The sequence below is a fragment of the Alternaria triticimaculans genome (assembly GCF_023758025.1).
Source record: "Alternaria triticimaculans strain BMP 0046 chromosome Unknown scaffold_1, whole genome shotgun sequence".
Lineage (NCBI taxonomy): Eukaryota > Fungi > Ascomycota > Dothideomycetes > Pleosporales > Pleosporaceae > Alternaria > Alternaria triticimaculans.
Window position 1 is genome coordinate 4,406,108 of NW_026055958.1, and position 24,631 is coordinate 4,430,738.

A 24,631-nucleotide genomic window follows, 5' to 3' on the forward strand; every position below is an offset into this window, starting at 1 on the left:
GTTTCGGGGGTTGATGCTGTAGCATTGACGTGGTTCGGAACCTGCACCCAGCTTTTGCGTCCCCGGCGTGGACCCCTGGAGTCGACGGATTTCTGACTGATCCAACTTCCTGCACTGTCTAATGAATTTCTTGAGCTATCCGAGCTGGTCACACTACCAGCTACACGGACTATGGGTGGGTGAGGTTGCAGTATTCGAGCTACGAGTTCAGCCCGTTCTATAGCCCATGGTTGACGTTTTCTCATCTCGATTTCAGCTCCGAGTTCAGACTGTCTCATAGCTTCCCATTCACGTTTTCTCAATTCAATTTTAGCCTGCCTCTCCTTTGTCGGCTCTGCAATTAGAAGTCCGAAATCCGCCATTATCTGCTTGTACCTGTTCGCCGCCCAGTCCGATTTCCTTTGTAAGACCCCTTGTTGCATCGTTTCCCTTGCCAAGGTTATAGAGCGAATAATCGACAGGGAGTCAACAACGGCCGACGGGATGGCTTCTTCTGTAAGAGGGGTTGCGAGGTAACGCTCGAGAGAAGTCGTACTACAGGCAGGCGACAGGCGATCCAGCTTCCTTAGACTCTCAGCTGAGACGGACGTCGATGCATGCGGGGGTGTCTCCGAGACTGAGCGCTCTTGACTTTTCTGCGTTGGTGGAACAATCGGAGGACCTAGCAGAATAAGTTAGCTGTTATACTCTGGAATCTCGAAATCTTTCAATGGTTGTTGGTATGAAAAGAAGGTAATGTACCATCGTGAGCCGTCCGGTGTCTGCTGTTACTGAACCATACCTTGATACACTTCTCATCTAAACCCGTGCTTTCCCGCAGCTCGTCTATCTCGCGCGGGCTAGGGTAGCGGTTTCTCGAGAAGTGTGCCATCAACACATGCTTGTTGTTAAGCGATATATTTGCCCGTCGCGGTCGTTGTTTTGACAGCGTTTTGACTGGAGTGGGAGGGGCTCTGTGAGCATACGTCGAAGTGTCCTGGTCGTTCGTACAAAGTACGTGACCCTCCTCAAATGAGCCATGAGAAAGGGACCGGCTCAAAAGGTTTTTCTCGGTAAGCTCAAGAGGTCCCGCCACATGTTCCACTGTTTCAAAAACGTTGTCGACAGACGTGGAGGTCTGTTGCAGATTGAACGAGGGTGGGTTGTCGACCATTGATGCATTGCCATATGCGCCGTGTTGATTGCAGTAGAGAGGTGGAAGATCGCAAACACACCCCACGTCTGTGATGAGATTGGCCCCGAGACCAGCTACGTCCTCGGAGTGGGGGGATGGGTCGATTGAAGGAACATTTAGTCCTTCCCACAACATTGTATCCAGGGCATCTTGTTCTTCGAGGAATTTGGTATAGGTTAGGTCCGGGTTCACATCCAGTTCGAGATCAGGGTAAATCGGAAAGGTCCACTCCGCGTCCATGGCAGCGGTAACAGAATGGAAACAGGGTACAAGATAACTGATAAGTAATTGGTACGAAAGATGTGGCTGACACCTTGTAAGCGCTTGGTGGTGACATGGCGAAAGCTGGGGTTCGGCTCGCTATTAAGCTACCCATGGTGAGGCTGAAAAACAAGGTGAGCCGCTTGACGTTCGTGGCTTGATGTTCGAGGCGAGGAGAGGCGGTGCAGCGGTGTCGTCGTTGCCCAATCAGCGAAGGCCACCGCATCTACTGACGCGATGCAGAGGAACAAGGAGAGAAGGGCGCAATATGTGCACAGTGACGTCGCATAAGAAGCCGCGGAGGAAGTAGATGGAATCGTGGTGATGTCGCGAAGGATGCACACGACGCGTACGCGTCCTGGCTGGGGATCGCCAGGGCAAGCAGGGTCAACCCCCACTTGACGCGGGGCATCCGCCGCTATCTCTGCGCAACACCCAGCAACCAATCTGACACCCGACGAAATGCCTTACATCACCCTAACATACGCATCGCAACACCGCGCAACACATCTCCAACCCCCAAAGCCACCCTGAACCACCATCACAATGTCCACCCCCCTCGAACGCGCCCTAACAGCCATCGACGCAGCCCACGCCGAAGACCCAAATAAAGTAACCGTCAATGGCACCGAGATGCCCTACGAACTGCACTACGCGCAGAAATGCACCTCCTACCTCGAGAAACGCGCCCCTTCCGCCTCCGAGCCCCTCCGCCTCGCCATCCGCGCCCAACACTTCCGGCGCTGGGAAGTGCCTCGGGCCAGCTACCCCATGACGCGCCCTGGCTACCACGCCTGGCGCACCTTTCTCAAAAAACGCCAAGCCGAACTTGTCGAGCAAATCTGCCTAGACAGCGGATACACCCAAGAAGACGCGTCAACAGTTGGTAGTTTGATCCGCAAAGAAGACCTCAAGGCGAACGAAGAGACGATGGTGTTGGAGGATGTGGCGTGTCTTGTTTTTCTGGACGATCAATTCGAGGCGTTTGAGAAGGAACACGACGAGGAGAAGATTATTAAGATATTGCAGAAGACGTGGGGGAAGATGACGGAGAGGGGCCATGAGTTGGCGTTGGAAATTCCGATGGGGGAGAGGCCGAGGGGGGTTGTTATGAAGGCGCTGGAGGGGAATTGATGATGGGAGTGGGATGAAATGGAATGAAAATTGAATTGAATTGAACTGTGTGATGTTCTTTCATTACTTGAGTGTGAACTTCGTTATGTTTGGGTATCGTTCTGAGCCTGTGATATCTTCTTCCCTCCTCTTACAACCAGTATGTCCACGGGTCGAAGCTTAAGCTCCACCCTCCCTCTTGGCGTACTCCTCCTCCATCGCCTCCTCGTACCGCTTCTCGGCTTCCTTCTCCTGCTCAGTCTTCTCGCCGTTGTTCGCGTTCGCTAGAGCGCGTGTAGCGGCGTTCTGTATGTCGTTCTGAGCCTGCGCAGCAGCTGAAGATTGGGTCGCTGAGTTAGACTGCGAGGTCGCGGACGGCATTGGGACGGGCATCTTGGTGGTTGGGTTTTGGGTGTTCGTAGGGTGTAGAGTTTGAGTGTTTGATTCGAGATTGGGTAGTTGCTCGGGATTGGGTGTGGAAGATGAGAAGGATTGGAGGGATGCGTGAGGGGCTATATACTACTATACGGATGAGTGGTGTTGCGTCATTGTGGCGGTGCAGGTGTGGCTGGAATCTTCTACCGGATGTGATTCGCCACTGATCTTCGTTAGGCGACTTTCGCATGTGAAGACCGCTGGCAGGTGCTGTTTGCATACCATAATGCGTTTTTACTCTAGCAGGCTTGTCTTCAAAATCATTGAAGAGCAACACATTCAATGGCAAACCATGGAGTTGACGTGGTGGCATCGACAGAGAAGGTCGCAATACAACATCCCCTCGTCCTCTTACCACGATCAACGCTTGTTCTGTGCTTATTGCTTACAATATTACTGATACTTTGGAATCGACATGTTGTCCTATACAAGCCTTTTGCTTCTACCTGTCATGTTTTGCGGTTCGCTAGGAGATGCTACTAAAACACTCTCTGGGTCTTTCAAGCCAACACCGACGCGGCTGCACTCCCATGCACACTCTCATGGCCCTACATCCACCAGCTCACCTCTCGCCATGGCGAAACACGGCCATCCTACTGAAGGCTCCGCTTATTCAAGCTGGGCCCTTGCAGCAATCTCGTCTGCACATCTCTCCACTACATCCCAGTGCCCACCCCTCCATTCCCCATGCGGCAGCGTCGGTTGCTACGATCCGAGTACAGAGCAATGCTGCGGCAAGAGGGGCATTTGCAAAATCACCCAAAACTGTGTCGAGGTCCAGCTACACAACGGCACGATGGCGGCAGGATGCTGCCCAGGTGGAACATCAGCTTGTGATGGCGTGTGTTTCGACGCATCCACCGCCAAGTGCTGCGCTGCACCAGGCGGCACTCATGGGCTCTGCTCTGCGAACCAAGACTGCTGTGGGAACATGTGCTGCGATGAGGGCGCGGTTTGTGCCAATGGATTCAACGGTCCGATGTGCTGGCAAAAGCATGATAAAGGCACTGAGGAGATTGAGGGCCACGCCTTTATACCACCAATCATTCCCGTTCCGAGTACGCACAAGAGTGGTAGCACGAGGATAACGACTCCCGGATTGTTTCGCGTTCTGCTTCTCTTGGTCCAGTCTGTGGCTGGTGGTTACGAACACACTTTTCCTGCGACGCGCCTCCAATTGCCACCGATACCGCACGGAGCAGAAAACCCAGACATGGGCAATTTGACCTCGTCCCTGAACAAGCGTTCATCTTGTGAGCCATTGGAACCTTGTGGCAACGGCTGTCAATACAAACCATCAAAGTGTTGCTTACGGGAGGATGGTACTTATGGATCATGTAACGCAGGCGACGAGTGCTGTCAAGAGTACTGTTGTCCTCCCGATACTATTTGTATGATTTCATCTAAGACGCACAGTATCGGCCCGTGGTGTTGGCCGTCAGATTTACCGAGAACATCAGCGAATGTGCCATATGATCCGCTTCCTTGGCCTCACGATGTGGATGGGGCAGGCTTCAAGAACACTCGGATCAAGAACGGCTCCACTGGAATGCGGCCATCTGGTGTACTTTGCGTCATCGTTTTCTTACTGTCGTTGGTGGTTGCAAGCTCCGCTCTGGAATCAGTGTCGATGAATATCACTACAAAGACTGTGGACGGGCTGCCGATGACTGTTCCCGTTACTATGCCGACATATCCGCCGAGTGAAGTAGATATTGACATTGATATGTCCGAAAAGAAAGGCGGTGGTGGTCATGGAGGAGGAGGAGGAGGTGGTGGTGGTGGCCATGGTTCTGGTGGAGGCGGTGCAAAACCTGGTGGAGGTGCTCCTGGAGCTGTCGGGCCAGGTCATCGCAACACGGCAGCACGGCCGGCCATCCCATGGCTCTTTCAATTTCTGGTCTGAAAGATACCTTTCCATAATGTTAGCTATTATCCCGCGGTATCAGCAGCAGGCGAGTCTTTCGAGTCAGATCTGAAGCATGTGCAATGATCGTCACAGGTGTATTTAGGCTGTTGGTCTAAGATTGCGAGCGCAAGGGTGGCGGATTGTCTTCTTTCTTTCCTCTTGCTGTGTGCGCGATGAATGGGCACAAATATCATGCAAGTGTAAGGCTGTTGGTGGATTTGGATAGCCAATTTAAAGGATGTACATACTGTCCATAATGTCAGTACAATCAAAGTGAAGTACGCGAAACTTCGTGAAGACATCGATAGGCTCAGACTTGCCTTTTTTAATATCGAATCAATGGCACCATATGCGTAGAGGATGTCCTAACTATTGCTAGATAGGAAAGCCCCGAGGATAAGCATCGGTGCCTCAACCGCTTGCTCGGTTTGTAATCATAGCCAAAGGGAAAAGGAGGAAGAAAGAGTGACTGACCTTATCGACTTAGAACATGCGTGCCTTTGGTCTTGCCCGTCTCCATTTTGGCAGTGCGAGCGCCAAATTGTATGGCGCGCTTCTTCTCTGCAGCTACTCTTTTCATGCCGAAGTGCCATGCCAACAAACGAAGTGCCCGCTTCCCGGGCTCGAGCAGCTGTGCAGGATCTTCGCTATCGGTCACTTGCTCCAGACCGAAATCGCATTTGGACGTCACCGGAAGACGGAGAGCCAATGCTATGAAGTCTTCGTCCAGGAAAGGAAATCGGACTTCTTTACAGCTGTTACTGATCACACGATCATCACGCCCTAAATTTCTCTTTCCCAAACGACTGAAATCGAGTTCCAGCTCTTCGATGAGGCCAGGGTACCCGCGCCGAGCAAAGGCTGTAGCGTGTCGTTGGTACCCGCCGAACAGCTCATCAGCACCAAGCCCTGAAAGAAGTACGTGCGCGGTGGTGGAATAGGGCTCAGGTTTGGCCTTGTCTGCAACGTGCGAAAACCCGACTCCGCGTGAAGCGAAGTAAAGTGCGTATGATATGGACAGATCCATTTCTGTGTTGTGGGGATGCATCAATGCCATGACGGTGCCGCGATGAGCTTGTGTCTCGGTGTAGGGTACGTTGACCTCGACGAAACGCCACTCACGTCCAGGGCAGATCTCTACCAGCTCTGCAAGAGATGATCGTCCAGTGACGCGGTCGGGACAGAGCTCGTAGGGACTGGCGTCTGGCTCGAGATTGGAGTGAATTCGAGGATTCTCAAACGCGACATTGAGTAGGTCGACAGGTTCGCTTAGTGGTAGGAGGTCGTGACACATGCGCGCGAGGATTGTGCAGTCCAGGCCACCAGAGAAAAGAACGGCCACGCGTGTTTCCCCCGAAACTCCAAGCTTCGATTCTCCAGTCACTGCCTCACATATGTGTTGAGTGCGCAGTTGGAGTGATCTTTCCAACGACGCTCTTAGCTGTTCTACTGCCCCAGCATCCTGTGAAGCAGAGTTACTGTCGATAGTCTGGTTCATGGCTGGGAACGGCAGAGTCTGAATCTGTTAGCAGAAGTCGTGTGCCAGATGACTTACCTACGAAAGACAACTCAGAGTCCTCTTCTTGATCTGAGCGGCGATGCGGAACTCTCGTTACTAGGAACGAGTCTGACGTTGGGTCTGCCAGCTCTACGTCTACAACATAGATACCATCGGCTTCCACCTCGGCCCAAGACTCACCAGAGGCATTATCGCACACGCTAGAGAGTACAAGGGTGCCATCAAGAGTAGACTTTTGGAGCAGCGATCGCCTTCCTAGGCAGTCGCGTCCGTAGTAGATTCTTTTGTGCGATGCATCGTAAAAGACGAGAGCATATGGGCCTCGCACGACTGACAGCAGCTCGATGACGCGTCGCATAGACGCCTCGCGCGTTCCAGTACATGCGTCTAGAAGTTTGGTAAAGACTAGCTTAGAGTCATTACCATCAATTGCCTGTCCGGCAATGCTCCATGCCTCGCCGTTCCAGCAGAGGACGGAGCCGGTCGTATCATCCCTAAGTGGCTGCTCAACGATGTCGTTGCCGCGGAGAGCAAGAACCGTGGACAGGAAAGTCGCGTGAAGACGCGTTGAGACGTCCTTGGCGCTGGATTCGATGATGGTCTGGTGCTGCCCTGTGCTGTCTGGCCCCCTATTCCGAAGCAGTCGCTGGGTGTTGGCGTCAGGTATCACGTGTTCAGTTCGACTGAGGGAGAAGAAGATGCCGCACATGGCTGGGCTGATGAGATGGCGACGCAGGTGTGGTGTTGGCAGTGGCACGGCTGCAGTTGCTTGACGCGCTAGCGGCGGTGGCTCGGAGACTCGGCTTCTAGATGCCGGGAGACCATGCGGACGATTCACACATGCAGGCGCAGCAGACGTCAATCACCAAGGCACTTGACTTATATTTCCTCTACGAGAGCTGTTGTGAGCTCTGTTCCAGACCCATGGACGCTTGATCAACCACCCACAACCCATCCATAATCCCCTGTCGCACTCGGTCTATGTCTCCCCCGAACGCAACTCCGCAACCCGATGCAGCCCACGACAGCCACGCCGAAAGGGAGCTAGACAAGCTGGACGACCAGCACGATGTCGCCACGAGCAACCAGAGCGCGCCTTCCGTAGGGCAGCCTACAGAGTCTAAAGCACCAACGGATGACGCGAACACGGCGACGGACGCGGGGCAGCCTAACCATGTAGAGGCCCAAGACGAGGGGCATGCTGGCAAGGAAGAGCCGACAGATGGGGTAGAGAAAGCACCTGAAACACCAGAGGAGACGAATGCTGCCCCAACAGGTCTGGATGAACCCCAAGAGAAAGACACAGAAGCTGCGCAGGCACCATCTGCCGCGCCGATAGAGGAGCTCACCACCAAGACAGAGAGCACAACGCTGGACCGAGCATCAACACCACCGCCGGAGCTCAGCGAGAAATCAGCAGGGAAAGCGCCCATACAATCGCCGTCGCCTCCACCTCCACCTCCCAAAGACGACAAATACCTCACAACCAGCAACGTGCCCAGCCGAACCACATCCCCAATGTCGCAGGAACGATCGAGCGGGAGGAACTCGGAAGACGCTGCGGCCGACGACTATGGGACGAACCATGACGGCACAAGCGACGCGGTAGACAACTCGCAGGAGGAGATACAGAGCATCATGGATCAGTTCCAAGGGGATGGTGGGCCTGGCGAGAATGAGATCATGTCGCCCAGATTGGAAATTGCGAACCCCATGCTGGAGTCGCCGTCGACGCCGTATCCACCGCGACGATCAAGTCTCGTGCCGCTCGATAAGCCCCTTCCCATTCCGGCTGACGATTCAGCCTCGACCGCTCCGCTCCAATCACCACCTCCTCGCACCTCCTCCCTACATCGCGTAGGCACCGGCACGTCCTTCGCCGAACCGCAATCGCCCAGTGCACATGCCTCCAAGTACAAGCCAGCGCAGCCAGCACCCGAGCCCGAACCAGACCTTCCCTTCGACTTCCACCGCTTCCTCGAACAACTACGCCATCGGACAGCAGACCCCGTTGCCAAGTTCCTGCGCTCTTTCCTGCTCGAGTTTGGAAAGAAGCAATGGATGGTACATGAGCAAGTCAAGATCATCGGTGACTTCCTCGAATTCATCAGCAAGAAGATGGCACAGTGTGAAGTTTGGCGGACCGTCTCAGACGCCGAGTTCGACAACGCGAGAGAAGGCATGGAGAAGCTGGTCATGAACCGGTTATACACACAAACGTTCTCGCCTGCGATTCCTCCCCCAGAGCCGGCATCACCGCGTAAGGGTCGACGGAGGCAGGAGCCGCCGGGACCAGGCCGAAGGGGGCAGCACCAAGAGGATGTAGAGCGGGATGAAGTCTTGGCGCAGAAGGTGCGCATATACAAATGGGTCAGCGAAGAGCATCTGGATATCAAACCGGTAGGCGAGAAGGGTCGCAAGTTTTTGCATCTCGCCCAACAGGAGCTCTTGAAGATCAAGAGCTACCGGGCGCCTAGGGACAAAATCATCTGCATCTTGAACTGCTGCAAGGTCATCTTTGGATTTCTGAGGACGTCAAACTCTGACCAATCAGCCGATGCTTTCGTACCACTACTCATTTATACAGTACTACAAGCAAACCCCGATCATCTCGTCTCCAACGTACAGTACATTCTACGGTTCCGAAATCAGGACAAACTCGGTGGGGAAGCTGGCTACTACATATCATCATTAATGGGCGCCATCCAGTTTATCGAGGGTCTTGACAAGACGTCATTGACAGTGACCGATGAGGATTTCGAGAAGAATGTCGAAGCGGCCGTCTCCGCCATTGCCGAACGACACGCAGCTGAAGAGGCCGAATCTTCATCTTCATCCGCATTATTGCACCCTACTGCGCCTGGCCACAAGCGTATGCCATCACCCCATTATCATCATTTAGCGGAAAAGACAACACCGCTGCGACCAGAGCTCACGCAAAGAAACTCAATGGAGGCAGAAACCGCAGGGCCGAGACGGTCAACAAGTCTGAAGGATCGCAAGTCCGAAGCGGAGCAGCCAGAGGAAGAGAACGCAGCCGTTGCAGGCCTACTGCGAACAATACAACGGCCGCTCAGCACCATTGGTCGTATCTTCTCCGACAACGATACAAACCATCCGTCTGGACCTGCAGCGGCCCAGAAACCACAATTACCGCCACGTGCGTCAACAGAGTTTCCCGGCAACATGAGCGAGAAGCAACGCCCGTCGCATGACGAAGACCGGCAAAGGCAGAGGTTGACGGCTGAAGACGCCGCAGCGCGACAGGCTTCAGCTGAAGCAGAGGAAGCGAGGCGCATACAACGGCAGGAACACAAAGTCGTAGTCGAGACGCTGACAGGCATGTTTCCCCAGCTGGACCGGGATGTCATCGACGATGTCGTGCGGCAGAAAGAGGGCCGGTAAGTTCTTTTTCGATTCATTCCATTCACGTTGACAAATACTAATGCTTGTCTAGGGTCGGTCTTGCAGTCGACGCATGTTTAGCATTAGCGAATCCTTGATAGACTTATTTATCTTCTCGGTCGAGTTCTTGGAGAAACTTGGCCTTTTCATAGTGAACCAAGAGCTATTTTACGTTACTTCATCTACATCATTCATCAGTTCATATCGTACTTTTGCTCACCGCAGCAAACGCTCAAATATGCCACCTACTTGTCGTTCACAATTCTGTAGTTCGCGTGACCCCTAAGAGCACATGACTCTCCATTGGGATACTCGGCAAACGATGGAAAGATATCTTAGCATGCATTTCCACATAACGCGAGATTATGTGATATCTTACGAGTACAAAGAGCGTTTACTATGACATGTGCTTGTTCGCGTTTGAATGCTTTGGACTTCTCTGTCCAGTCTTCCTCGTCCTCTAGTGTCTCCTACGCTTTCAGCATCAACTCCACATTCAAGCATTACTTCTACAGGCTACTTCTCATAAGAAAGCCTGTCCTGACTTGTCAAGTACAGCGGTGTATATCCAGCGCCCTGTCGATAACTATGGCCGGTCACCACCAGTCGCTCCTGCCTGATCCGCGCGGGCCACAGATCGAACGCAAACTGCGCGCTCTTTCACTTTCACTTTCACTCCTCCACCATCTGATCTCGAGCTCACCTGATTCAATGACGCAACACCGCCTCGCTTATTTCGCACAGCCGATACTTTGTTCCGCGATGGCAAATTTGGTGTCGCGATCCAGCGACCCTGCCTCCTTCAACACTACCACCCGACACACCCACCTTTTCCTCATATCTTGAGCTTCAACTACTTCACTCTTCCCCTGATTACTCCTGATACACTCAGTTACTTTGTTTGCGCTTCGCGCACCCCACCGCCATCATGAATTTCTGGGAGCAGATGCTTCTAGTGTTTGGCCTCCTCTACGGCGTACTGTCCAATGTCACTGTCGCCCACGACATCTGTGACATTCTGTTCCGCGGTGTCTTACACATCAATTTCTTCGAGCTGCAGCTGCACAAGCATCCCTCCGAAGATAGCATCGCCGAGCTGTAAGTAGTACCCAGGCGTGAACGGTGTGTGACATATGTACTGACTCAGGAAACCAAACTTTAGGCGAATGGCTCTACTTTGCGGTGCATTCACCTTCATCTACTTTCTCTTCCTTGCTCCTCGCCACCTCGGCATGAACCGTCGATTCGATCTCACGCTTGGCACCTCTATCGTCCTCAAGGCAATACACTCGCTGGAATCGAAGATGATCTATTGCTTCAATAAGATAGATATAGGTCTAAAGTCACTCGAGAGTAACGTCACCAAAGAGAAGAAATTCAGTAGACGCCTCTCGAAGAAAGCAGATCTTTCGGACGCCAGGAAGTTAGCCTCCAATATGCCGCGAAAGCATCTCCATGTCATCACCCGGAACTCGTTTAGTCGACGCCTACGCAAGGTCGAGAACCGCCTGGATCAAGAACAACTAGAAATGATCCAGCTCGCGTTCAAGAACAACAAGCTCTCGCCATCGGTTACTGCACTGGATAACGTGATCACATCTCTCTTCACTGACCTCGCCGCACCCTCCACACACATCACACATCACGCCAACAACATCGACAAGCTGAAACATGTTCATTCTTCTGTTAGACGAGCCAGTAAAAAGAAAGACACCCGGATCGGTGCACTTGAGGACGAGAACAACGACATGTTTGAAGAGCTTCGCCACAAGGATGCGGAGCTCGACACGGCTTTAACCAACGCAGCTGACTTGACCGATGACTGTCAACGATCGAAGGTGCGACTGCAAAAGGTGACCGCCAACAAGTTGAAAATCGAGGAGTCACTACGCCGATGTAAGATTGAGCTGCGACGGGCTGATGTCAACCACGCCAACAGTTCCGGAAGAGTGGCGAGACTCGAGGACCAGATCCAGCTTATGCGTCAGTCCACACAAGAGGCGAACGAGCGAGCCGACGCTATCGAGGAAGAGCTTCAGGATGTCAAAGGTCAGATGAGTGATCTGGAACGCGAGCGTGTAAACCTTGAGACTGCGCGCCATCAACTTCAGACGAAGTTGAATACAGCCAAAGAGCAGTTGAACGGTGAAGATGGTCTCGAGAAGAAGACTCACGATCTGGACGCTGCCCAAGAGCTCGTTCGCCAGCTCAAAGATGAAATCTCGGCTCTCAAAGAGCAACACGCAGATGTCGTCTCCAACAAGGAGAAGGACCTCAGAGAACTCAAACAGCTAAACAGGGACGCTATTTCTCGTAAGAGCAAGGAGATGCAGGAGCATCATAGGAAGTATCAAGTCGCTCTCTCAACCAAAGAGAAGAAGGATGAAGGCTTACGCAACGATCTCGCTGCTACAATCAACGCCAAAGATGCGGAGCTCGAAAGATTACGCGCCGAACATGCTGTCGCCATCACCGCTAAAGATAGGCAGCTCGAAGCCAAACACCAGTCTGAAGCTGCGATCATCACTCGCCATGGAATCGAAACGCAAAAGCTTCGTGAAGAGGTCGATTCGGTTAAGCTTCAAAAGGACAACAAAGTCAAAGAGCTTGACGCTCTTGTATCTAGCCATGATGACGCAATGCGTGAGCTTCGTCAACAGCTCGATTTGGTCACTCGGCAAAAGAACGCCAAAGCCCAGGAGCTGGAAGATTCTCGCACCAAGCACATCGCTGACGTGGCCGACAAGGAGAAGGAGTTTGACGACATCGTATCTCGCCATGAAAGCCAAATACAGGAGCTGCGCAAAGAGTTCGATCTGGCTAGGGACCAAAAGGCCGATGAAGCTGAGAAGCTGGAAATTTCACAGGCCGAACTTGCTACCGCGATCAATCTCAAGAACGCAGAGCTGCAGGAAGCACACTACGAACTCGCCATCGCCATCTCTGGCAAGGAATCAGAGATTGGCACACTCAACACCAAACACGTCGCTGCCATCTCTGGCAAGGAATCAGAGATTGGCTCACTTCACACCGAGCACGCCGCTACTATCGCTCGCAAGGATGCAGAGCTCAAGAAAGCCCACGACGACTACGCCATCGCCATCTCTGGCAAGGAATCAGAGATTGGCTCAATCCACACCGAGCACGCCACTGCCATCTCTGGCAAGGAATCAGAGATTGGCTCACTCCACACCCAACACACCGCTGTCATAGCCCGCAAAGATGAGGAGCTTGAAGCACTGCGTAAAGACCTCGACATGGCCAAGCTCAACAAGCAACCATCCTCAACCGATGGTCTGAAAGTCCTTGTCGATTCACAGCAAGAGACAATCCTTTCCATGACAAATGAGTGGAATGCAGTCTACGGCATCATCGAAAACGTCAACATGTGCCTGCCATCCGTCCTGAAGAGGTTGGGCAAGCCTTTGAACGATCGCCTTCCAGAGATAAGGGCCAGAATGCGACGCGACTCTGAATGTAAGCTCAGAATATTCTTTACCAAAATACCCCTACTAATGAATTGATAGTCAGGCCTGCGGAGCACCTGGGTGACCTTGAGACTGCGATGAAGATACGTCGTGGACGGTATGAGCTGGAAGGAACGTTCGATCACCAGTGGGAGTTCTTGAAGAAGTTTGTTCCTGCACTTGTGGAGGCTCATCCCGACGTCAAAGAGCTGGCTAAGGCCATTGATGACACTTTTGACCGGCTTGAGGAGCAGGTGGTCCAACCCACCAAGGCGCCTACAATCGCGCCCGCCCCAGCGAAGGCGACCCCAGAGAAGCCCCCGAAAGATACATGTGCCTGCAAGTATCGTTTCTTGGTGACGGATAGCCAGGATGCCTGCCGCGACCATCTCGACGGGTGCGATGACTTCGCGAAATGGACCCCCGAGAAGAAGAAAAGCCTTCTGGGTAAGCTCGGTTTGACTGGCTACCAGCAGCCGAAGCAGACAAAGCCGAAGGCAGAGTCGATTACGTGCTGGCACTGCGAGCGTGAATTCGACAAAGCACACGGGCAATGGTTCCACGGCTCTCATGTCAAGGTAACATTATCCTAAACAATATCTATTCAGTGCATTGCTAACATACATGCGTTCTAGGTCTGCAAAAGGGGCGCCCCCAGCTTCGATGATGTCCCCGGCTCGAGCACACCAGGACCGAAGACTCCCGTCACCACACCTTCCAGACGCGCCCCCGTGATCGAGCACGGCTGGCAGAATACCGGGTCAGCGAAGAAGGCAGAGACATCAGACTTTGTTTCTAGTGGCATGGGGAGCAGCAAGTATGCGCGCCGATAGATTCTACAAGGCTCTAGGTCCTTGGCCCGTGGAAGGGAGCAAGGACATTGAGTAGAAAGAAAGAGACGGAGACTATACCAATCAGTGCGACACCACTAAACTGGGTGTCGTCATTGATGGCGAGGTATAGGACGGATACAGTGCAATGGACGACGATGATTTTGTTGGATTGTTTTGGGTTTGCGATGGCGTTGATGGAGCAGTTAGTGTTTCGATACCCGTAGGATAATCTCAAAGTTTGACAGCACACACGGGTAACAAAGCCTATACAAATCAATAGTTCAGGTACCTGGGATTCCGTGACTTTGGCTACAGCAGTGATGAGGGTATCGGTGTCTTCCTGGACTAGTGCGGTGTTCGATTGGGATCTTCGCGCACTCTAACTGCAAGATGCTGGTGTGCGAGGCTGGTTGTCAGACCTCTGCACTGCATTGGGCGGTAAGAGCATATTCCGTTGAGTAGCTTCTCGTCGTTAGGTAATGGATGTCAGGTTGGCCACATCGAGCAGTGGCGGTGAAGGAGAACATTGTGCGCAGCTCTTTCAAGTGGGCTCGTCGAAACATACTGAGTAGTTGTCTTCTTGTCGACAAGTACCGAACTGGCAAGTGCGGCTCCAGCCTGTCAGGCAAGCTGGCGTTGGCGTTGCCAGGCCGAGTCACGACAGCGAAGAGCCACTGTGACTATGACTCCACTTCGACTGTCTGGACGCATGGAATAGGCTTCTTCGCTGTGGAGACGCCGCTGGGAATCGACTCGCAACGAGAATAGGGGACACCCACGACGCAGGTCCGCGGCTTCGCGCGAAGGTAAGTTCCGCGTTCGATAGACCGGCCAGTCCATCTCGTCACGTTGTCACGAATCTCGTCATCAGCACCAGTCTTTTCAAGGACGAAATCGAATCCTAGCAGCTGGAATGCGATTGGCGAAACATCCAAGCATCACCACATCTGGGTATGATGGCAGATCTCCAGGGATCCAGAACCGTAGCATAAACTTATTTGTTTGTTTGCAACGGACGACAGGGTCTCCGAACCCCAAAAGGGATGTGCCAGAAACGACGATGCGAATGTTGCCGGGTAGTTAGTAAGGAAGAGGCTCATGCGCAATTAAAGCTTGAGTAGTCGGGCAGTCCTAGGCCAAAGTTGTCGGTCGGCAAGCTCAGGTACCACTTCAAACTCTATGACGCACAGGCCGGGTCGCTTTAGCCGGCTGCCGCGGTGTACCTGGACAGAGGTAAGCATTGTGTAGCTATTTTCGATGCGACGTCTCTTCGTTATCGCAGCTGCTGATGAGAATCTCTGTTGGGAGAGGCGGAGGATGACGGATGTCAGTCGCGACGGTGCTGGTGGTGGCTGAAACAAGCCTAGCGGCATTCCTGGAACGGCGGATTCTACCACCTAACTGCAGCCAAGATAGCCGACCTCACGAACTCCTGCTTGCGCTACCACCCACATCGGTGTGCGACTCGACGACATCACGAATAAAGGATGCGCTAATGCTACTATTTTCCCCTCGAACGACCCGAGCTCAATCCACTTTAGTTTCAAGGCCGCAAGGCTGCACATTCGCACGGTGCGGAGAAGCCAGGCTAACCTTCCCTCCCTGCGCACATCGGGGCATCTCCCGCAACTCTAACCTGCTTTACCCTCACTCTACCCTGCGCAGCTCAGGCATCTCCCGTCTACCTGCCGTCGATCCCGCAGCAGATAGCGTGAAACAGACAATCTAGACAACCCTTCATCACTCTTTCAATAGAGTCACTATGTTTCGAAACGAAGCTACTGTGAGGCTCGCCACCATCATGCTCAGGGGCCAGTCTGGTCACTGACTACGGCTGTCTACTACCTACGAAAGGTCTACCATGCGACTCAGAACCCTCGAGTATAAGACCTCATGTTCCCAGCGCCAAAAGTAAAAAGGCATCAGCTTTGATCTCATCTACTTCACACTTTCGCTTTCAGCAACCAACAACACTTTCGTTACTACTCTACTCGACTTTATTAGTCCTTACTATCGTTTGTGCAGAGCACTTCACTTCTATCACATTTTTACTCGATCTCATATCGCCAATCGTCCAATACTCGACTTTTCGTCAAACATATCAATCAATCAACAACAGCAAACATGAAGTTCCAAATCGCTCAGGTTCTTGCTATCGCTAGCATCGCTACTGCTCTCCCTACCAACTACGGCTCCGGCTCTGGCACCACGCCAGCTGCTCCCATCACCACTGGAACTTCTCCCAGCTACGGATCTGGCTCCAGCTCAGGCCCCAGCTACGACTCTGGTGCTTCCGATGAGACTCCCAGCAGCGGCAGCGGTGGAAAGCCCAGCTACGGCGGCGGCATCGGTGCCGGTCTTCCTGGACTCGGTGGCTCTTCTGGAGGCAAGGGCGGCCTCGGTGGCATGATCGGCGGCTTCATGCCCGGCGGCGGCAAGCTCCCTGGCCTCGGTGGCTCTGCTGGTGGCAAGCTCCCTGGCATCGGTGGTGGCCTTGCCATCCCTGGCATTGGCGGCGCTGCTGGTGCTGGAGGTGCTGCCGGTGGCAAGGGCGGACTCGGCGGCTTCGGTGGCCTCATGGGCGGACTTGGCGGCGCTGGCAAGGGCGGACTCGGTGGCCTCGGCGGCCTCATGGGCGGAATCGGCGGTGGTGCTCACGGAGGTGCCAACGGCGGCGCTCACGGAGGCGCTGGTGCCGGTGTAGGAGGAGGAGCTGGTGCTGGTGTCGGTGGCTCCGTTGGTGGAGGCGCCCACGGCGGTGCTGGTGCTGGTGTTGGAGGAGGAGCTGGTGCCGGCGTCGGTGGCTCAGTCGGTGGTGGAGCAAACGGCTCCGTCGGCGGTGGTGCCAACGGCGGTGTTGGTGCTGGTGTCGGTGGCGGTGCTCACGGTGGTGCCGGTGTTGGTGCTGGCGTCGGCGGCGGTGCTCACGGTGGTGCTGGTGCCGGTGTTGGCGGCTCTGTTGGAGGTGGTGTTCACGGCGGTGCTGGTGTCGGCGCTGGTGCTGGTGGTAACGCTGGTGCTGGTGTTGGCGGCTCTGTTGGTGGCGGTGCTTCCGGATCTGTTGGCGGTGGTGCTGGTGCCGGTGCTGGTGGCTCTGGCTCAGTTGGAGGTGGTGCTTCCGGCGGTGCCTCTGGCTCTGTTGGAGGCGGTGCTTCCGGCTCTGGATCTGGCTCCGGCTCTGGATCCCACTACTAAGCGGTCGTAGCTGAAGCATTACGCATGCTTCTTGTACATTAGACTCTGGATTGGACGAACGTTAGGATTCGAGATATGACTTTTAATTCATCACTTTACTTGAAACTTTGACTCCTTTGCAACTTTACTTTGATCCTCTGTATTTTTATGACTCACAGAAAGCCACTCTACCAGTGGCTCTCACAACATGTAAATTGGAGGTAAAATACTGCGGCAGCGGTCATACGGAGCACTCAGAAACGACACAGCGCTTTCCATCGTTGCCACTGAGTCAGCCCTCACTCCAACATACCCAGCACAGCCTCCCAAGGCCTCAACTCCAGCTTCCCACTCTTCGCCTTCTCATCCAACTGCCTCTCGTCATAGTTGCCCGCAACCCACTTCTTCACTTTCAGATCACCCATCTTCTCCCACACCACCTGCTCTCCACTGAAGTTCAGCACAGTAATAAACGCATTCTTCTCACTCCACCGCCGATACGCAACGACCTTCTGATCCTCCATATCAAGCATCTCGAAATCACCGTACACGAAGACGTCCTTGTTCTCCTTGCGACACTCGAGACCGCGCTTCCAGAATGCGCGTACGGACAGCATACCGGGCGACGGTTCGGGGTTTGCGAGTTGAGCTGCGGCGTTGATGTTGGAATAGTCGTCGTTGACGCGCATCCAGGGCTTTCCGTTGGTGAAACCGGCTTGGGCGGATGAGTCCCATTGCATGGGTGTTCTGGCACTGTCGCGAGCTTTGCGTTGCTGGGTGGATGGGAATAGGTAGTCAGCTTATGTCTCATTTCCTATCATACACACTGGGCTTACCATGATCTTAGCTGCTAAGGCTTGCTTTTCAGCATTGCCGGGGTAGAGGTCGCGGTACTTCTTGAAGAAGTTTATGCTTTCAATGTCCTTGTACTCCTCGGGTTTCCACTCTTTGGGCACGTTGCGCATACCAATTTCCTCACCTTGGTATACATACAACGTTCCGGCGAGGGTAGTCTGCATCAAGCACAACAGCTTCGCGCCATACTCGCGCCACTGGTCGCTGTCATCGGTAAACCTGCTTACACTCCGGGGCTGGTCATGGTTTTCCACGTAGAGCGAGTTCCAGCCGTCGCGCTCGAGCATCAGGCGCTGCAGCCTGTTCACGATCTTCTTCAGATCCCGCGCATCCCATGGCTGTAGGGTGTACTTGAAATCGCCGGGTACATTGTCGATGTCGACCAAGTCAAACACGAATATCATGTTCAGCTCTTCGTTTTCGGCACCGACGACTTTGATGACTTCGTCATCATCGCGGACGAATGGCATTTCTCCGACAGTGAGCGTATCGTATTTCGAAAGCACGTCGCGCCGAAGTTCCTTCAACCACTCGTGTAGTCTTGGGCCGTTGGCGTAATACTTGTCGCCAGGCTGGTACTTGTTGTCTTTGACCGAAATGGCCGCATCAGGGAACGTCTGTACCTTCGATATCATGTTGATGACATCCATGCGGAATCCAGAGACACCCCTGTCGAGCCAAAAGCGCAGAATGTCATGTACGGCTACGCGCACATCGGGGTTTTCCCAGTTGAGATCCGGCTGTTCGGGCGTAAAGAGGGATAGGTAGTACTCCTGAGTCTTCTCGTCCCAGGTCCACGCGGAATTGGCCTCTCCTAAAATCTGCGCCCAGTTGTTTGGAGGCAGGCGATTTCCATCAGCATCGTACTTTGCAGGCTTCCAGATATACCAATCCCGTTTTGATGATTCCTTTGATGAGCGCGAGTCCAGAAACCAAGCATGCTCTTCCGATGTATGATTAACCACCAGGTCCATGACGAGTTTCATGTCACGCTTCTTGACTTCTTTGATGAGGTTGTCAACGTCGGCTAAGGTGCCATAGCTGGGATCGATGTCCTCGTAGTCTGCAATGTCGTACCCCATATCCGCTACCAATGGTCAGTATGTGCATGGCATCCATTTTGAACATTCGGGACTTACCTTGGGGGCTCTTGTAAATTGGCGAAAGCCATATCACGTCGACACCAAGGTCTTTCAGGTAGTCAAGCTTTTGGGTGATGCCAGGGACGTCACCCCAGCCATCACCATTGCTGTCTAGAAATGAAGCAGGGTAGATCTGATATCCGCGTAAATATCTGCATCGGCATAATGGTGGGTCGTCCATACCTGGTATACGACCGCTTCTTTCCACCAGCGGTGCTTGTCCGTTCCGACATACAGGTCTTTCTTTTGCGACATTCTGGGGATTCTACGTGATGAAGGGAGACGTTGTGTCGTGAAGTTTCGTTGTTTTCAGCATTGAGAGATGTCGTGCATAGTGGTTCACGTCATAGCCGTATGTGGGCCGAGCCAGTCGCGATGGCCAACAGATGTAGTGCATCTCAACGCGTGGGTTCTACGTGGGGCGCGTCAACCCTCCCGATGTCGCGGGGTAGCCGTTGTGCCGACACCCAGCCACTCACACGGCGACACCAACCTTGCCATGGTATTCTCCATTTCGATGCATCTCCAGATGTGCATTCAGTAGTAACGTGCATTGTGACCTGGGGGCATCGCGCAATATGGTAGATACTGTGAAGATCGCGTTGGCTGGCGTAGCTCACGCGCCAAAATACGTCACCAAGCGGCTGCACGGCTAGGCACGCGACCTCCTACCCTCCACAGAAACCGGATGAATGCTACCGTGCAACACGTACCTACAGCAACACTCCATGTTACCCTCGTGTTCTTAAAGCTTCAGGAACCCCACCGAATCCGGTCCGATAACACCAGCGACCAGCTACCACTGAAACCACGAGAGCTTCAGGAGCTATGACGTACGACAACGATGCTGAGGAAAGAGGCACGTCAGGCTCGCGCACCCCACTCCTGGGGAGATCAGCGCATCAGAGAATAGGACAGGAAAATGAAGGTCCTAAGTGGACCTTTACGAGTGTGCTACAGTTCTTTGGTGGTGGCATCTATGCTCCCGACTCCACCACGTATGATCCCCTGGAGATTTTGCTCAATACCGAAGACGCAGACGAAAAAGACGAACTCACCACGTTATGGCGAGACAACAAGCTCAGTGAGCTCAACTTCGTCGGTGTTGTGGTAAGTCTCGATCTCTTTTCGTGGTTAATGCACTCGGGGACGCGCCTTCTACATGGCGCATGCTTCACGCCCAATCGTGACATGGTTAGGATGGGCACCATCCGTTGCATTGGCTTTCCTCAATCACTATCAACGCTCTCGATAGCATCCGACATGCTAATACATGACAGGCCGCCCTTTTAGCTGGCGTTCTCACGTCCACCGGAAGCTGGCCGAACATCTTGCCAAATGGGAAGGAATCGCCATGGTCTGTGCGCACATCGTGGTACTGCGGTATCATATTGTCACTTTTCAGCATCCTCACAGCTGCTGATCAGACCGTACGACTGCACCGACTTTCATCACATCGCAATGGATTGGCCAATATCCGAAAGCTGATTTCCAAGACGAATGGCGAGAAGAGCCACTCATCCAAGACAGGACGTCGGACACCTAGCTTGCTACAAATCGTCACATGGCAAATGCCAGTGATGTTTTTAACCTCCGCTACTGTCTGCATGGTCGTTGGTATGTTTTTGCATGTCTGGTCGGCGACCACACACCTGCACCATCCAACACTGTGGGACGATAATACTAAGGTACGTTCGTATGATATCCGTTCTACATAATGTTCTGACTCGTCCACAAGGTTGCCGTCACGTTCAGTACTGTCGCCATTCTCGCAATGACGCTGTTCTTCGTCGGTCAGATTTCGCTTTACTCTCCAATTCGACAATGATGTCATACCCACGGACAGATGTTGAACAGATTTGGAATTTTGGGGGAGCCCATACTCGACTCGGGCCTTTGAGGGCCTTTCTCTATACCACTATAACGACGATTTTCAGCAATTTGGTTCCAATTCCACAGGTGTTTCTTCATTACTCGACTACTAGCAATCCCCATTCTGATTGTCGTGATTGCGCTGGCCTCCGCAATGTCGTTTGCTCAGTGCACCTGACCTAACCACGCAATTAATTCAAGGGTATAAAGCGATGGAAAGCGCCTTCTTCAAAGCTTCTCTAGTCAGTCATTCTGCACTTCGTCAAGCAAACGCATTATATAACGCTGATGTCCACCTGTTTCACTTCTCGAGCAAATTGGCCTCCATCATTGCGGGGTTTCCCTTTCTACAGATAAGGCTTGGCTCCAACTCCCACGCAGCTGATACAAATTTCCACATTAGCTCACCGCATTTCTTCTATACGCTCCTCACAGACTCAACCACGACCTTTATACCACAACGTCTTCCCCCACACCAGCAATTCCCTATATACAATCCGTTCAAACAACATCTCATGGCGACGGTATCAACAGCGGGCTCGTACGAGCAGTACAAGCTTGATACCAAGCGCTTCATCTTCTGGCTCATTGACACTGCGAAGAAGCGGGACTACGACATCGCTGATCCAGCCGAAACCCAGCAACCCTCGAGACGGCTGAAAGGCCAAGCGAGGAAGCAAGCAAAGCAAGTGACCAACCGAGCGACCGCGTCGAAGACCAATTATGTTATCTCGACGGAAAAGATCCTCGACTTGGCGAAGTATATCGCAGACCAGGAGGAGACCTCGACAATGCCCAAGTTTGTTTGGTACTCCTACAAGCGGGCTGTGAGAACGCGCCAGGCCTACGCCGACCGCTATGCCCAGGAAGAACTGTCGGAGACGGCTTCGGACGATGGCCACATCTACTTCCTGTGGCTGTTGAAACACTGCCACACGATCCTAAAGAAGAAGATCGCAGTGCAGGCGGTCAGCCGACCGGAGACTGCAGCACCTGCGCAACTTCGATTTAACATCGCGACTGAACCGACATCAGCGACATCTCTCCTTCCAGTACCTGGATCCACACCGCAGGCTTTTGGTGATAGTCAGGAGACCGTACCAGAAGAAATCACGGCTGCTGAGGCCGAGCGAGAAGCAAAAGGTCACAAGCTGGATGAGCTGGCTCGGAAACTCGAGCTCGACATGAAGGTGAAACAAGACGCGGAGGCTGAACTCGAAACGGAGAGGAAAGCCAAAGAAGAGATCGCTTTGAGGAAGTCTTGTCTGGCGGACGATATGCGCATCATCGTCGAGCAGCTGGAGTCCGACTGGAACGATACTCACAAGCTCGCTGACAACGAAGATTACTTGGATGAGACCCGAGCTACTCTCATGACGGAAGCTGCGTTCCACCTCATACGCCACAAAGAAGAAGCCTTGGTAAAAGAAGCTCATGAGAAAGGTCTGCCGCCATTTGATCCCTCTCTCGATGATGACGACTTCTTCGGCAAGACCTCAAAAGCGCTCAGAAAGATCGAGGCGGAGCGACGTTCACAACCAGGGGAGTATTTGTTCTTCGCATCGCGGTCGATCATCCAAGATGACGTCGCGAACCGGCATTCAAACGAAGACTACGACTTCCTTGTTCACTACTTGTTTGAAGCCGCACTGGAACCAGTAAGTCTTCCTTGGTCTACCAAGAGTCTGATCCATATCCCCACTGATTACTGACCATTGTATAGCAAGCCAGAAGGTCACATGAGGAACAGTACCAGATGCCACTACTAGCAGGATCATTAGACGCTTTGTCTCGCGCATACGGTTCGCTAGGTTCTTTCGGCTTCATCTCAATGGTTTTCATATCCGCCGCCGAGTTGTTGATCAGAATCCGAACGAAAGACCAAAACCGTTCGCTGAGGGATTACATACCAATGTCACGACGGGCGAGGGATGAAGAGGCCCAGTTCGCATCTTGGCATGAACGGGGAATCCGCTTCCCACATCTACTTCAGCAAGTCACAGACTCAGGGTATACACACCGAGGTCTGATCTTAGACCGGCCATTCTCTCATGCCCGGTACGCTAAGATGTGGAAGTTGGCGCCTGAGCATATGTTCTGCGGTTTGCAGAACGACTACCCGTGGCCGGTGTTCAGGACTACCGGTATTGAAAAAGAGTGGATGATGAACCTCAAGATGAGTAACGTCAGCAATGGCCTTGGCAATGAGTCTGCGCGTCAAGCGGCTGCCGCCCAGTACATTCTTCCACCACGAGACGGCGACTTCTTGCGTAAAACCATTCCGACTCTGAGAGCAAAGCTCTCCCTAGTCCATCTCTTGCTGCGCGAGGAAACGGGACTCGGCTTTGCCAATCTCAGCCCGCAAATCTTCGCCATAGCCCATTTGTACAACTGCTTCCAAAAGCGAGGCTGGATCAGCGGGCTCTGGCCGGAGCTTGAGCTCATCATGGACCGGCATTCGAAGAAGATCTTCTCCACCGCAATCCCCACGAAGCCCGATGAGTTTTACTCGCGCCTGCTGCTTGTAGCCGGGTACTCAACCACGTTCATCAAGAAAACTCGGAATACGGACAAGGACGTTTACAGTCGCCGCGATTTTGGGAAAGGTACCCACAAGACGTGCGAGTTAGAACCGCTTCCGATGACGAGAATTCTCCGCGACTATGTCCACCAGAGAGAAACGGGAGTGCGCACTTGGTACCGTATGGATGAGGAGATGGCCAAGCACAGTAAAGTCTCTTCGCGGACGCAGGGTTCGGGCGACCTGAACATCTCGTCGTTTATCAAGGAGCTTCGCAACTGTAAAGAGCTTCCTCAAGTTCTGGACCGCCTGGAATTTGACTACATCAGTCTGACACTGCAATGCAACGAGCTTTGCGAGATGATCGATACCGAACAAGCACAGCTTAGCGCTACTGGAGGGAAAATACACAAAGAGGCGGACTGGAAGTCGCCTACCAGCGACGGGTTCATGGTTGTGGCAACGCTCCTTGGAGATCTCGACCGCGTTGTGATGAAGAAGAAGCGCAATCCCAAGGGAAACATGGACATGGCAGATACGACCACTGTTGTTGACGCAGCTGTTCGAGTAATGCAAGGCTTTCTGGATGGGCTGAAGAAGTAGGAGAAGAGGCGGACGGTCAGATTAGGCAGTTGACTTGAACAATGATACCCCAAATAGCATCTTCGCGGAGTAACTCGGATAGACCGTGATTGGAAAACTTCCCGTATAGCAACAATGCATCAAATCTCTGACCCCACACCATCTTCGCTTCATGGCTGCTTCACTGCAACGATACCAGACCGGCTCCCCACCTGTGTAACAATTCAGCTCATCTCATCTGTCGTGTAAAACTTACTCCGCATCTCTGCAACCCGGTTGAGATCCCAAAATCCACATCCGCCAATCACATCGAGGCACACGGGCTGCGGCTGACTGAAGGCTCGGGATCACGACGCCACTAATAAAGCT

General features: G+C 53.2%; 8 protein-coding genes across 8 annotated transcripts; 5 read left to right on the forward strand and 3 right to left on the reverse strand.

Moving 5' to 3' along the window:
• Positions 1-1,981: 1,981 nt before the first annotated feature.
• On the forward strand, positions 1,982-2,569 carry J4E78_001457 (uncharacterized protein; the record flags this gene model as incomplete). Its single annotated transcript, XM_049362116.1, has 1 exon — positions 1,982-2,569. One exon carries the CDS (start codon positions 1,982-1,984, stop codon positions 2,567-2,569), a length of 588 nt encoding a protein of 195 aa, XP_049227399.1.
• A 159-nt stretch (positions 2,570-2,728) lies between these two features.
• On the reverse strand, positions 2,729-2,941 carry J4E78_001458 (uncharacterized protein; the record flags this gene model as incomplete). Its single annotated transcript, XM_049362117.1, has 1 exon — positions 2,729-2,941. One exon carries the CDS (start codon positions 2,939-2,941, stop codon positions 2,729-2,731), a length of 213 nt encoding a protein of 70 aa, XP_049227400.1.
• A 2,426-nt stretch (positions 2,942-5,367) lies between these two features.
• J4E78_001459 (uncharacterized protein) lies at positions 5,368-7,120 on the reverse strand (the record flags this gene model as incomplete). Its single annotated transcript, XM_049362118.1, has 2 exons — positions 5,368-6,408; positions 6,452-7,120. The coding sequence occupies 2 exons, from the start codon at positions 7,118-7,120 to the stop codon at positions 5,368-5,370; spliced, it is 1,710 nt and encodes a 569-aa protein (XP_049227401.1).
• Positions 7,121-7,392: 272 nt separating this feature from the next.
• Positions 7,393-9,914, forward strand: J4E78_001460 (uncharacterized protein; the record flags this gene model as incomplete). Its single annotated transcript, XM_049362119.1, has 2 exons — positions 7,393-9,812; positions 9,869-9,914. 2 exons carry the CDS (start codon positions 7,393-7,395, stop codon positions 9,912-9,914), a joined length of 2,466 nt encoding a protein of 821 aa, XP_049227402.1.
• Positions 9,915-10,744: 830 nt separating this feature from the next.
• On the forward strand, positions 10,745-14,465 carry J4E78_001461 (uncharacterized protein; the record flags this gene model as incomplete). The annotated part of the gene is made up of 5 exons (XM_049362120.1): positions 10,745-10,914; positions 10,979-13,293; positions 13,344-13,861; positions 13,919-14,100; positions 14,402-14,465. 5 exons carry the CDS (start codon positions 10,745-10,747, stop codon positions 14,463-14,465), a joined length of 3,249 nt encoding a protein of 1,082 aa, XP_049227403.1.
• Positions 14,466-17,589: 3,124 nt separating this feature from the next.
• J4E78_001462 (uncharacterized protein) lies at positions 17,590-19,542 on the reverse strand (the record flags this gene model as incomplete). The annotated part of the gene is made up of 4 exons (XM_049362121.1): positions 17,590-18,063; positions 18,127-19,232; positions 19,285-19,420; positions 19,471-19,542. The coding sequence occupies 4 exons, from the start codon at positions 19,540-19,542 to the stop codon at positions 17,590-17,592; spliced, it is 1,788 nt and encodes a 595-aa protein (XP_049227404.1).
• A 573-nt stretch (positions 19,543-20,115) lies between these two features.
• J4E78_001463 (uncharacterized protein) lies at positions 20,116-21,115 on the forward strand (the record flags this gene model as incomplete). The annotated part of the gene is made up of 3 exons (XM_049362122.1): positions 20,116-20,397; positions 20,568-20,975; positions 21,026-21,115. The coding sequence occupies 3 exons, from the start codon at positions 20,116-20,118 to the stop codon at positions 21,113-21,115; spliced, it is 780 nt and encodes a 259-aa protein (XP_049227405.1).
• Positions 21,116-21,674: 559 nt separating this feature from the next.
• J4E78_001464 (uncharacterized protein) lies at positions 21,675-24,283 on the forward strand (the record flags this gene model as incomplete). Its single annotated transcript, XM_049362123.1, has 2 exons — positions 21,675-22,817; positions 22,883-24,283. The coding sequence occupies 2 exons, from the start codon at positions 21,675-21,677 to the stop codon at positions 24,281-24,283; spliced, it is 2,544 nt and encodes an 847-aa protein (XP_049227406.1).
• Between the last annotated feature and the right edge of the window lie 348 nt (positions 24,284-24,631).